This window comes from Neovison vison, chromosome 13, assembly GCF_020171115.1.
Source record: "Neovison vison isolate M4711 chromosome 13, ASM_NN_V1, whole genome shotgun sequence".
Lineage (NCBI taxonomy): Eukaryota > Metazoa > Chordata > Mammalia > Carnivora > Mustelidae > Neogale > Neogale vison.
The window spans coordinates 143121349-143135147 of NC_058103.1; the positions used below are offsets into that span (position 1 = coordinate 143121349).

At 46.7% G+C, this 13799-nt stretch overlaps 1 protein-coding gene across 7 annotated transcripts in view; it reads left to right on the top strand.

Moving 5' to 3' along the window:
• Window positions 1-13799, top strand: part of AKAP13 (A-kinase anchoring protein 13) — a 322456-nt gene that overhangs the window by 161469 nt on the left and 147188 nt on the right. For all 7 annotated transcript variants that reach the window (XM_044231511.1, XM_044231512.1, XM_044231515.1 and 4 more), the window contains exons 6-8: window positions 3263-3461; window positions 6153-9240; window positions 12986-13119. In XM_044231511.1, the coding sequence (XP_044087446.1) occupies window positions 3263-3461; window positions 6153-9240; window positions 12986-13119 (3421 nt within the window). The remainder of the gene's footprint in view (window positions 1-3262; window positions 3462-6152; window positions 9241-12985; window positions 13120-13799) is intronic.

The window sequence follows — 13799 nt, forward strand, 5'->3', positions numbered from 1 at the left end:
TTGGAGAGGATGTGGAGAAAGGTGAACCCTCCTACAGTGTTGGTGGGAATGCAAGCTGGTGCAGCCACTCTGGAAAACAGTGTGGAGCTTCCTCAAAATGTTGAAAATAGAACTACCCTACGACCCAGCAATCGCACTACTGGGTATTTACCCATAAGGTACAAACGTAGGGATCCGAAGGGGCACGTGCACCCCAGTGTTTATAGCAGCAGTGTCCACGATAGCCAGACTATGGAAAAGAGCCCATATGTCCATCGACAGATGACTGGGTAAAGAAAATGTGCAGGGGCGCCTGGGTGGCTCAGTGGGTTGGGCCGCTGCCTTCGGCTCAGGTCATGATCTCAGGGTCCTGGGATCGAGTCCCGCATCGGGCTCTCTGCTCTGCAGGGAGCCTGCTTCCTCCTCTCCCTCTCTCTGCCTGCCTGTCTGCCTGCTTGTGATCTCTGTCTGTCAAATAAATAAATAAAATCTTAAAAAAAAAAAAAAAAGAAAATGTGCATATATACAGTAGAATACTACTCAGCCATCAAAAAAACCGAAGATGACGTGGATGGAACTAGAGGGTATTATGCTAAATAAGTCAATCAGAGAAAGACGATGATGTGATCTCACTCATGTGGAATTGAAGAAAAAAACAGGCTCATAGGGAAAGTCAGGAAAAATAAAATCAGAGAGGGAGACAAACTGGAAGAGAAGAAACAAACTGAGGGTTGCTGGAGGGAGGGGGATGGGGGGATGGGTAACTGGGTTGGGTGATGGACATTGAGAGGGCAGGTGATGTGATGAGCACTGGGTGTGAAATACAACTGATGAAACTCTGAACTCTACTGAACTAATAACACAATATATGTTAATTAATTGAATTTAAATGAAATAAATTAAATTAAAAATAAAATGGCAACCTTCATCTCATCCCGGCTTTTTTTTCTGCATAGCACTTGCTCTCTCAGAAATGCCGGATGTTTTATTTAATCTGACTGCTCTTGTCTCCCTTGCTATGTACATAAATTCCCAACAGGCTGAGAATTTTGGTTTGTCACCAGCACCTGGAATACTGCCTGACCGCTGGCTACTTCTGGGTGGTGGGGTTTACCCAGACCTTCCGGAAAAATGGGTTTGGAAGAGTGTCCGTCGCATGAGATATTCATGAAATCAGTAAGAGAATAATTGCACGGACCAGTCGTTTTTATCTAGACAGACTGGGAAGCAACAGAATTCACAGGGACAAGGACCTGGGAGATGGAAGGGTTAGCACTCGGGGTTAACTGTGGCAACAGCAGCACATTCCTCTGGAAGGAGAGCATGGGAGCTGTAGAAGGTAAATAGTTTGTGGTTACAGGTGCGAATTTCTCAAGGTTTAGGTAGTAAAAAGGAAACAGTTTGAGAAGTAGTAGTGGCAAGGTTGGTAGAGAACTCCCATTTTGCTGGGAACGGATTGTGTCACTTTTTAATTGCCCCTGCTTTGGCCAACAGTCCTCTCTCATTATATTTGGTTCACAGTGGAGTGGTGTATACACCAAGTTGTGTTCTCAAAGGCCTTTTGTTATTCGAGTTTGGCCGTGTGTGGTAATCGGAGCACTCAGGTATGCTAGTTGTGTCTGTCAATTGATAGATGATCCAGCATTAGCGGCAGTGTCTGCCCAAGCTTCAAAGCTGAAGTTACAGAGAAGTCGCGTCCCCCCTCATTTGGTGTAGCTGATTGGCTTCTTAGCCGAGTCATTCAGTTGAATTTTTAAGTGACTATCTTACAAGTAGAATTGACCCTTGAACAGTGAGAAGGTTAAGGGCACTAACCCCCTGCGCTGACAAATGACTGAGTATAACTTTTGATTCCCCAAAACTTAATAGCATGCTATTGATTGAAAGCTTTACCAATAACATAAACAGCCAATTAACACAAATTTTGTGTGTTATGTGTATTATATACTGTATCTTTACAATCCAGTAAGCCAGAGAAAAGATGTTCGTTAAGAAAGTCATAAGAGAAAATATATTTACAGAACTATACTGTATTTTTCAGGGAAAAAATATCTGTGCGTAAATGGACCCGTGCAGTGCCAACCCAAGTTGCTTGAGTCAACTGTACTTTTCTACTTGAGGTCACTTTACTCCAAGTAGAGCAAGTTGGTTAAGTGCATAAAAAACTGAGCATAGTGTATGCTAGGGTCCTCTGAAGCAACCCCTGGGGTGTCCTCTTGAGAGTGGACGTTCCAGTAGTTTTCTTTTGGAGCAGCCTTCATCGTGACCTTCATTCGTGACCATCGTTCAGTGCACGATTCTTCAGTTCTGGGTTTCATAATACAGCATATAGTTAGTTTCAAATTCCAGTTACTAGCTGGTGGGTTGTTACTGACCGACAACTGTGGTTTAATAAATGAAACACTGCCAAGAGGGTTTTCTTCTCCTGCTTGTCAGTGTGTGGTATGTCTGTTCTTTCTTCAGGCTTGCTTCTGTTTACTTATTCCATTTTGAAATGTAATCTCAAACATCACCTTCCTCCTTCCAGAATCTCTGGAGTACTTGGCCAGTCTGTTAGTTCATAAAGAGATTTCATGTGTTGGGACCTGTCCCAGAGATTTTTCTTTACATACCTGCGTCTTTGTCGGCTTTATTTGTAGATGTGGTATGCTGATGATGAGAGTTGAGCAAGGTCATTTGCTTTTTTAGATTAAAAAAAATTTTAACTTGAAGTTCTTAGAACCAAGTGTTTCTTCCTAATTGCATTGACAAGTATAGTATGATATGGCTTCGTTGTCTTTGTCTTTATACGGTTGACTTTGAGAGCTGCTCATGAAAGTTGGAGTGCCCGTTCATGGGTTATAGTGCTTTCTTCTGCCCTTCCCAGTAGAATCAACTGCAGTCAGCATATGGTGCAACCCAGTGTAAGAGAAATGCTTAATATAAGCCTTTCTTCTATCAAAAACCAGGCTAAGACCATCCTCCTTACATTTCCTCATTAGTTGGTTGTTAGCATAATGTTAATTATTTTATTTGCATAATGTTAACTATTTTAAAGTCCCAGACCTCTCTTTTTATCTTAATCAAAAGAACGTTCTTAGGGAGGAATCCTGCAGTTTTCGTTTAATCCATCTGTGACCTCTTAGGAGGCGGATGGTGCAGTGAGTTACACGCCTGGCTCTCTGGGGAGCTGTAGAAACCAGATCTCTGCTGCACGGCCCTGTGGGGGAGGCTGAGAGGAGGAGCTGTGCCCCGGGTGAGGGAGCAGAGCACAGGTGGTCTAACCAGAGCTGCTTGCTTGCAGGGAGAATGCTGGGGAGCCAGACTCCTGGAGCAGTTTATCCTACGAAATCCCGTATGGAAACTGCTCTGTGAGGCATCATCGCGAGTTGGACGTCTATACCTTAACCTCTGAATCCGAAACATGTCATGAAGTCCCATTTCCTGGAGACAGTTGCACTGGACATATTTTTAAACTTATGAACATCCAACAGCAGCTAATGGTAAGGAAGAAAAAGTCCATTTTCAGGCTTTGATGCCCTCACACTTTCCCCCACTGAACCTTCCTAGAATTAGAACACAGAAATGCTTTCCTCAGAGATTGTGAAACCTAAAGCAGTTTTAGCAGCATTAGATATTACTGCTTAAACATACAAAACAGCAACAGGGGACTGGGAATTTTCCTTTTCTTCTCTTTTTTTGGCCAGGCCTTTGAACTAGGGAAAGATACTCATACACACTGCAGATACAGGCATACGCAACAACTAGAACTCCGTTTTCCTGGCATAAAAGGAAATTTGTCTGTTTATTAATTTGTCAGTTTAGCTTTATAAAGCTAAATGAGCAAAACAGTTTCTGAGATTGTTGCTAAAGAACAAGGACCACATTTACTTAAAAGTAAGGCCTTTTCACAACTATTTCAATGAGTGATGATAATGTTACTATATTTAAATTGATAGTTGTATGGTAAGAAGATCACTAAAAAAATAAAGATTTTATAATCCACTCAAGCCTTCAAGATAAAGTTGTTGCCAGACGTAAAAACATTACAGACTCCCTGGTAGCATTTATTATGGATAATATAAACGTCATATGGGTACATGTCTCTTGGCCATAACATCTGAAAGGCTAAGTTTAGATAATTTTTCCACCCAGTTTATTTCAGAGCTGATTAGATTTGGAAAAAGCTTGACAATAATTTCATTTAAGGTCCTCTCGGGTCAGCGCGGTACCAGAGGCATCTTTGGGAGCAGGCATTATTTTTGAGGCCAGCAGGCCAAGATACTTCACAGCAGGCGTGTGTGATGTGCCTGCCTTTCCCTTTCCCAGTCATGTTGGTGCCAGGACAGGTGTCATTTTCTTTTCCTCTGAACAGCTTGCCGAGAAGCCTGATTTTCCCTTGGAGCTCTTCCTAGGTGAATGGTAGTCCACCTTGTGGGTGCCGGAGTTCCTGCACGATATGGGAACGCTCGACAGGAAACTCTGAGAAGTTAAAACTCTTGACAGGACGTGTGTGTTAGGAGCTTCTAAAACAACACTCGTTTCCCTGAATCTCTGTAATGTTTGCCCTTTACTAAATGGAATGATTTGCTTTCCTGATCTTAGGAGACGGTTACGCTGTCACAGGAATGGGAGCAAGCTAAACTGGGACACTCTTTGGAGCGTAGCACAGAAGCTTTTTGCGAAAGTCCATTTTTCTTGTTCTCTCTTAGTAGGGAGACTTTAGTTGAGCACAGCACATTGTATACTTGCATGTGTAAACTTTCACGGTAGAGCCGGTAGGTGGGCGGGACTAGTCTGATGTTGGAGAACCGTAATTGAGCAAGAGCAGTGCACGGTAGATATGCAGGAGAGTATTGCAGTAGGTCGGAGAAAGGGGAAGAACAAACAGATGTTTTAAAAGTCATTTTTATTTGTTGAACAAATAGGAGTAGTGTAAGAATTTTTGATCTTGATAGAAAAGCAAACCCACTGTAAAGATGAGGTATATTTTTTTCCCCATTTTACCTTAGCCCTGCTATATGTACATGTAAATTTTGCATACTTATGACCTTAGATTTTAACCCTAGGTTTTACCTGTTTTTTTTTTCCCCCCCCAGTGTATCATCAATCTGTATTTCAGCCTTTACCATGGTCTTCATAGTTAATAGCATGGCCTTGGCCTCAGGTTGACCAGCCGTGGGTTTTTTCAGCCACTCCCATATAGCTGGTGATATCTGTTTGTTTCTTAAAATACTGTGAAGTTGCAAAAAGCAGTTTTGACATGACATACAGTTTCCTCAAGCCACAGTACTAAGAATAATTGGGACTTGGATCATACTGGCTTGGTATGTTCCTATTTCATATTCAGTACTAGGCAGCAGAGGAACTGCCTTTATCAAAAACAAATCTGCTGTGCCACTGTTCTTGAAATCATGAACCCGTAATGGAAAGTGGTAAGCTAGATTGAATGGAGCCTGTCTGGGGGAATAAAGGACACCATGTAAATTCTCAGTATGAATTTCAGGCTCAGGAGCTTCAAATGACAGTTTGCAAATGACAAGACTTTACCATACTGGGTAGGACTCCCTTTTATTCATGTACATGAGGTGGGATGGAGGCATACCTCTGCCCCTCTCAAGACCCTTTAAAAATATCTTCTTCAGCTAAAGATAGTCAGTGTGCCCTTATAAAATAAGGTTTTTGAGGGTCACCTTTCTAAAATAAGTTCATAATTTAGGACAAGCCATGTTGTATATTCTTTTTTTTTTTTTTTCAAAATTTTTCTAACCCTTCTCATTTCTTTTTTTTTAAGATTTTATTTATTTATTTGAAGACAGAGATTACAAGTAGGCAGAGAGGCAGTCAGAGGAGGAAGCAGGCTTCCTGCTGAGCAGAGAGCCCGATAGGGGCTCGATCCCAGGACCCTGGGATCATGACCTGAACCGAAGGCAGAGGCTTTAACCCACTGAGCCACCCAGGCGCCCCCATATTCTTGACCGTCTTATCACTCCAGTGGATATGTAGCTACAAGAGAAGAAAGTGGTATCGGGGACTAGCAAAAATCCATTTGTATTTCTTGAGATCAGCTTTTCATGTGATCTTGGGAGGGCTGGAGCGGCAGTGAGTTCTCTCCAGCAGGAGTTCTGTTTCTAGATGTCAGTGACATCTTTTCCCGTGGGCAGCTTTTATAACTGTCTTTCCTTTCCTCCTAGAAAACAAATGTTAAGCAGATGGACAGTCCTGTGCCCTTAATGGTGACGGCACAGGATCCTTCAAGTCTGCCCAGTGCCCGAGATCCAGATGGCCGGTTTCTTTGCTGCACGTCGGATCCCGGGGACAGCCAGCCACGCTTGTCTCTACCTGAAGACCCTGAGCCTCGTCCGTGTGGCCACAGGAGCCCTGTGGGGGAGACTGAACGTTCCTCCAGTTTGTCAGGTGTGGCAGCGGAAGAGAACACAGACTGTTCCTGTAGGAAGGAAACCGGAGGTGTGGGGGGAGCAGGGGACGAGGCGGAGCCCTCACTTACTGCGGACTGTGGAGCGGTGTCTGATCCCAGCAGCCGCCTTCTGAGCATACCTGCTAGTGGAGGAGAGGCCACCGGAGACTTTCCATCCGGTCAAGTCAGAAATGGAGAAACTGGAACAAAGTCTTCCGCACCGGTCACAGACCAGGAGTCTCTAAGCACTGGAGACCACGTCCTGCAGGGAGACGTGGCCGCGCAACCGGGCTCCGCTCCCACTCCGCCCTTCTCTGGAGGCGAACTGGCAGTCAGCGTCGCAGGGACTGCAGGGGAGACAGAACGTGGTCTCCCGGACGTCAGCGCCGCCATCCAGAAGGATGTGCTTGAAGTAAGGGAAGGTACAAAGGAAAAGTTTGAGGACTCTCCGATCAGCACAGCCGGAGCCTCTGACGTAAAAGTCACGAGGCAGCCTGCAGATAAAGCCGCTGCTCCCAACCGCGTCTCTGCCAGTGGCTCCCTGGGTGCTAATGAACCTGCTGAGTCTTTACTTGCTTCTAGGAAGGGAGAAGCCTCCCCTGTGAAATCTGCAGAGACAGAAGCTTCAAGAAGTTGTGAAGGGAATGCTGGGGCTCCCGTGGGTCAGAGCTCCCCGGTAGCTCCAGCTGCTGCAGAAGACCCGACTTCAGATGGTCTCGGTCCTTCTGCTCCCTTGGCAGGCACAAGTGAGGCAGCGTCCCCCTCCGATCTGACCTTCCTGGGGCCACGAAAAGACGCGCCGAACGAGAAATCGGAAACTGATTCATCTCTCATTCAGAGCCAGATCAGCCAATCACCCCTCTGTTCTACACCTGGAGGGGACACTCCGTGTGCCACCCCTGCCCGTGGGCAGAGCACAGTGACTACTGGGGGCGTCCTGGCTGTGGAACGCTGTGGTGGCCTAGGTACCCAGCCCGAGGGCACCGCCCCAGGACTGCACCCTACACAGCATCTCCCCCCGGCCCTCTGCTCTGAAGGTCCCCAGGCTCACACAGCCACTCCTGACCCTCTAAAAGGCACCCAGGAACAGGCGGAATTTTGTCCTCTTGAAGTTTCGGATAAAAAGGGCCAGAGAAAAGATTGGAACCTCGGAACAGCTTTAACAAATATGCTTGAGGTGCAGCCGCAGGTGCTTGTCCCCAACGCCGGGAAAGAACTGATGCCAGACCAGGCCGTGACATCAGACAAGACTTCTCTGGCAAGCAGGCCAGGCAGTGAATCAGTAACCAAAGATGACGCACTTTCTCTTGTCCCCTCCCAGAAAGAAAAGGGAACAGCAACTTCTGAACTACATACGGCTACAGATGGTGGAGATGGCCCAGGCGGAGATTGGAGCGGTCCTCATAAGCAGCCCTCAGAAGACGGTGCTGTAGGCCTGCCCGTGCCCTCCACTGCTCTCCATCGTCGGCCCAGAATGGGTAATACCAGCCCCATGGGACTTAGTGGGGAACAGGGGGCTCCCCACCTTTCAGCAGCCCCCGAAGTTCTGGATCTCGAGGGGGGCACTGACGCTTCTCTGCTGCGTGCCGGTAAGGCCACCGTGGCCTCCGATTCTGTTCTGACTGAGGTAGGAAAGACTCTGGTGGTTCTGGAAAGCTCTGAAGCTCAAGGACAAGATAGCGGGGATAAAGCAGTGACTTGTGCCTCTGTTAAGGAAGACACTTGTTCCTCAGGAGCGTTTCAGGAAGAGCAGAGAACTCCACCTCCCAGACAGGAGGCACTGGGGTTCTGCGGAGAGCGGAGTTCGGCTGTCTGCGCCGAGGACAGAGCACTTGAGGGCGGCAGTCCCCGGGGCGCAGCCTTGGCCTGCCTGAACGCAGAAGCTGAGTGTAACCCGGAAGTGGCCCCGCCAGTCTCGCTGCTGACTGAAGGTGGGGCTGCACAGAGCCTGGTGCCACGGGGAGCAAGTCTGGCTGCAGACCCACACCAGGAAGCCTCGGGTGCAGAGCAGAGCGGCTCGGCTGCGTTGCCAGGTGTGTCACCAGAGGGGGCTGGGGCTCTGGCTTGCAGTCGGTCTTCTGCTCTGGATATTGGCGTGCAGAACCCTGAATCCCAAGGTAAAAGCCGTGCTGGTGAGGTGAGCGGAAATGTGGGGTTGGATGTTGCTGTGGTTAATGCCACAGAAGATACTGTCGGGGCCAGAAGAGAGGCTGTATCACACACCGCCCAAGACCTCCCGATTTCAGAAGCCTTGAGCCAGGAGAAGACTGTGGTCCTGGATTTGCCGGGAGCCTCAGCAGATGAAGGTGTGATGGACCTGCAGGGCGCCGCCGCTCCCGAGATGGTGCCTGTGGGTTGGAAGGAGGCGGACCGCAGCGGTGGCGCGGCCGATGGCAGCGGGGCACAGGTGGATGCTGACGCGCGCCACGTCCTCCAGCAGCCACCTGCCAGAGAGCTCCCCACCGACACCGGACTCTCAAACGGTGGTGAGCCGACCCCAGGCGGGGCAGGGGGCACTCCCCCTCTACCCTGTGCCGTGTCTCTGCCCGAAGGAGCAGGCTCCATTGAGGAGGCTGCGAGTCGCATAGTGGAGGCCGTCCTGGACCAAGTCAAGTCCTCGGGAGCCCTGATCACTGGGCGGGGGACTGGTCACATGTCACCGTCCAGCCCTTCAGAGTCAGGCCCAGTGACTGAGCATCCAGAGAGTGCTTCTGCAGGCCAAGGGAGCTCTTTCCTGCCTGGGCGGCCCCCACACATGGGCAGTATCTGCGAGGAAGCCCCTGGCAGCTTTGCAGGGGGGTTGGCTGAAAGGAAGAAGCTGGAGAAGATGGTTCTGGCCGCTGAAGGGTCTGGGCCCACAACAGGTAAGCAAAGCAGAATACAGAAGTAGCAGTTTGAGGGACAGACTCTCTTAAGAGCCTCAGAGATATGCCGATATAGAAAGGAGGCCTCTTTGTGGTTGAGAAGCGTCTTTTCATTCATTGGGTAAATTGCCAAGTTAATAGTCACCACCGTCAGAAGCGGGACGTCCTCAGGGTTGGACAGATTTTGCTTCCTGTATTGTAGACTCCAGGCCTGATGAAGCCCGTAAACACTCTGTCTGCCACACCAGAGGGGTCGCAATTTTGCAAGCTGAGAAAATTGGTCTCCATCGCAGGTGCTTTACAACGATAAAGGAATTTTGCAGATGTCTTTATTCACATGGCTTAGTCCTTTTTTCTAGAACTGTGAAAAGCAGTGTTGAAAAAGTACGTTTTGCTTACAAGCCCAGAACGTTTTCCTTCCCTGTCATCCTAGTCTGTATTCTGAGCAAATTTAGAGTCAGGCTGGTTTCATGAAACAGCTGTAAGAGTCGTTCTACGTGAATGACCCTACATCCAAAATGGTGGTATTAGGTCATTGGGGAGGGGGGGGGCGGGACGGGGGAGGGGAAGGAGAGAACGCCCTCCTTTTCCTGCCCGCGGAGCTGACTTCCCGTTCCATTGCCTGATGCTTTTGGGCAGCAGTCTGGGAATCCGGGACCGTGTGCAGGGCAGGGGATGGGATGCAGGATGTCCGCCCAAGCCTGCTGAGCCGCTGTCACAGCGCACACGTTGTGTCTGCTTATCTCGGTGAAGCAGCTGCCCAGAGCAGATTGCTCACACAGCAGCCTGTTCCATCTGTGGGTAACCATGTCCAGAGAGAGCAAAGAGAAACCGCTGTGGCTTGGGGGAAATAAACTACGTGAATAAAACTTCTTCTTGGGGGTTGAAGCTGAAGCTGGAGTCCAAGGTGTCATTGACCCCTGAATCGTTAAAGGTCTGTTCCATTCGTACTTTGATGCCGCCACCTGTTGCCAGGTGTAGACAGAGGACCGGTCTCCATGCTCACCCCCAGCCTGTGTAGGTAAGAAGTAGCCTGGATTGTTCTTATTGTTGGTTTGTTTTTGCTGCTCTTGTCATGTTTGAAAATCTCCGTAAGTGTAGTATGTGTTTAAAGTGTGGGGGTGGGGCATGTAGAGAAATGACCAACAGAACCAGAAAAGAAGTTGCTTAGGAAAAAGAGCAACTTGTGGTCCGCCCCCCACCCCTGCTCCTGATAAAGGGTTTTTAACCAATTAAGATCTTTTTATTCCCGTTGAGGAATTTAAGAAGCTTTAGGTATTACAGTATTTTTGGTGACTTGGCGTTTTTAGTTTTATTCGTGTTTTGGATTGTTAGTACTAGAAATTTGTTGGGTGCTATCTCAGGATTTAAATGAAAAGGTCTCTAATTTTTAAAATAAGATACAACAACAAGTCTATTTTGGGGGCCCTGGCAGGTTGACATTTCAGAAATATGGGAGTGGCTGTAAGCTGATGCCTGGCTGTGTTCATTTGGGTGCTGTGTCTTTGGCCACATGGGCTGGAATTATTTGTCTTTCTGGCTCAGTAGTCCAAACTTAACCCGAGCAGTGCAAATTCTGTGAAGTTTGGGTCTCTAATACCTGGAGAGAAAAGGTAGAAACTGGGGAGAATTTCAGACTTTGATTTTTGGTAGTTTGTAGTTAGGGTATAGATGCTATGAAGTGATTTTTAAGATTTTTAAGGTTTTAGGAAGGAAAATGAGTTGTATGAAATTTCCTCAGTATCTCTGGGTTTAGGCTTGATTGATGTGTGTGGGCGAGTTACTGGTTCTGCTACCAAGAAGAGTCATATGTGTTCAGTGCTCATGGTCTTATGTTACAGAGAGAAGTAGCCAGTGACCAAGAAATAGGGGCTTTCTTCAGAAGAAAAAACAAAAAAAAAAGGCAGAATTGGGGAAAGTCCCAGGTCACATTGCCCTATAGAAAAAGCACCTGAGTGTGATCTCAGCCAAAGGGTAATTTCTGGGAAGTTTACCTTCCATTCATGGATTCAACCACAGTGTTTATGAGTGAAGAGACGTCGGGTAACTGCTGACTTGGAAGGAGCCGCGTGGCGCTGGCTTCTGTTTGTAGATGCTGCCAGATAGAAATTAACATGAGAAAACACAGAACTGCCCGTTATGAGGAGGGGATGCGGCCCTTCACTCCTCGTGACCATCCATCACCATGGTTTGGGAAGTTAGTCCTCCGGGACTCAGCCAGGCCAGGCTGCAGAGGGGGCTGGTGCCCCTCGTGTCTCAGTAACCACTGTTCATGGTCGTGATTGGTTGCTGCCTGCTGAGATACATATTTTCACTTGCTGGGTATAGGATAATAAGGGTGTGCCAAAAATCACTTCCCCAAATAAATAAAATAGAAGTCATCAACAACCCAAAAAATTAGTCTTATTTAGAAATGTTTTGATCAGTGAGTACCTCTAAGGGTCTTGCTTAGGTTTTTTTCTTAACTTTATTTACATTTTATGAAATGTAACATAGGTTTTTGTTCTTTGGGCAAGGAAGCTTGTTTAAATTGCTAGTAAGATTGTGTAATTATAAATAAGGGAATTTATGAATGCTCATCTGTAGGACTGTAGCTTTCCTAAACCAGAAGGAGACCTTTGGGCATGTCACAGTGTGCTGTAGAATAAACTCTCTTCTTTGGTGAAAGAAACTTCTCTGCCCTTTGGTGTATGGAACATTTTTTTTCTGCCAGAGTAGTGGCATGTTGAGATTGAAATCGGCCAGAGAAAAATTTCCACACAAAATTGACATGATAGTTCTATTTTTATTTGTATTATCGAGGTGAATTTTAAACGTCCAGTCTCAGCCCCCTTTTAAAAAAGAAAAAAGTCAAAGGCTCAGTTTGTCTCAGACATCAAGTTATCACTTCCTTCCTGTATTTGCTTGACCATATGGCAGTCAGGTAACAAAACCCACTACTGTTTGGTCTAATGAGCATAATTCTAAAGAAAACATATAAAAACATTTTGTTAAGAAAAGGAATTCCTCGGGGTGCCTGGCTAGCTTGGTTGGTGGAGTGTATGACTTTTGATCTGGGGGTTGTAAGTTCAAGCCCCATGTTGAGTGTAGAGATTACTTAAAAATCATAAAAAAAAAAGAAGAAAAGAAAAGAAAATTCTTTGTGATTATGTTTTGGTTAGGGAAGAAATAAAAATTAAAATACAGAAAATATATTATTTAGTAGAATATTCCAGTCTTGTCCGTTGCAGTGATGGTTAAATGAGAGTGTGCAGTATGTTTTTAAAGAAAGTCAGACTCCTCTAAAAAGGTTTTTTATCTCACTCAAGACACATCTTTCCTGTGTCCTGTGCAAATACAAACATCTCTGGCTTCTTGGGTGATAATCAAGATGGACCACCTAGCTCAGCTATTGATCTGTTTCCTCAAAGCTTGTGAACTTACTCTCCCATACACAGTCAGCACCACACTCACGGATTTGTCAGGAAGAGTCAGTAGTGAAAATGGAAGTTCAGCAGACATTGGCTTGCACAGTCTGCTTAGCTACAAACCCGTGCGGAGGCGAGGGGAAAACCATGTGGACCTCGTGATGAAGGAACAGCTCAGCGCAGGGCCCGAAATGACACCAGCTGTGAATGAATACTTTTCCCATTTTGCACAAAAGCAAAAGCAAACAGAACATGTGAAGCCTGGATGTGTTGTGTAAATACTAAAACACAGGCCCTGGTTTTTCAGACGCATTTTGTAACCCCCTTGTTCTCTTCAGAAATGCCAGACTTGAAAGCTGCAGATGAAGTGGATTGTCTGAGTAATGCCAGGGCGAGCTCGGCCTCTGCAGAGGTGGTCGTAGGAGCCGCAGCTGCCGCACCTGACGTGAAGCAAGGCCTGGCGACCCAGGCGGTAAGTGGCAGTTAAGTCTACAGGAGCACAAAATGTGTTTAGCCTGGTCTGATGGGTCTGATGTATGGCCTTGGTTTGTTTTGTTTTGTTTTGTTTTTTTGGTTTGGTTAGGGAACTTTATTTTAACGAGAGTATTTCCCTCCTTGCCTCTTTACCCATCGTGTGGAGATGTATCTTTGTGGCTCTGTTCAGCTTTCACACACACATGCACTGCCCAGTGCAGGTTTGGAACGAACCCTTCTGCATGGGTCCCTCGGAGACTGGAATGGAAAAGATATTCCCTGGGAGCACGAGACTTGGGTTTGTCATTGTGTTTAACGTGTCACAGAAAGGGATCTAGGAACCCCTTAAACCTGACTGTTCTTTCTTTATATAGAAACTGATAGGAAAAATGAGATTTTAATTTAGCATTCATGACTGTCTAAAATGTGTAACATATCATTTTTAGTGACCAAAAAAGTTACACTGGTTTTTTTCGAGCAGCTTTATTGAGTTATAATTCACACACTGTAAGACCTACCCGTATCAAGTGCCAGTTTAGTCGTTTTCAGTAGATTTCAGAGCAGTGGTCACCCCTGTCTGATTTCAGAACACTGTCGCCATCCCAGAAGGAGACCTCCTATGCTTTAACAGCCCATCCCTCCCCACTGTCCGGCTCCCGGGTGTCCCTCATCTCCCTT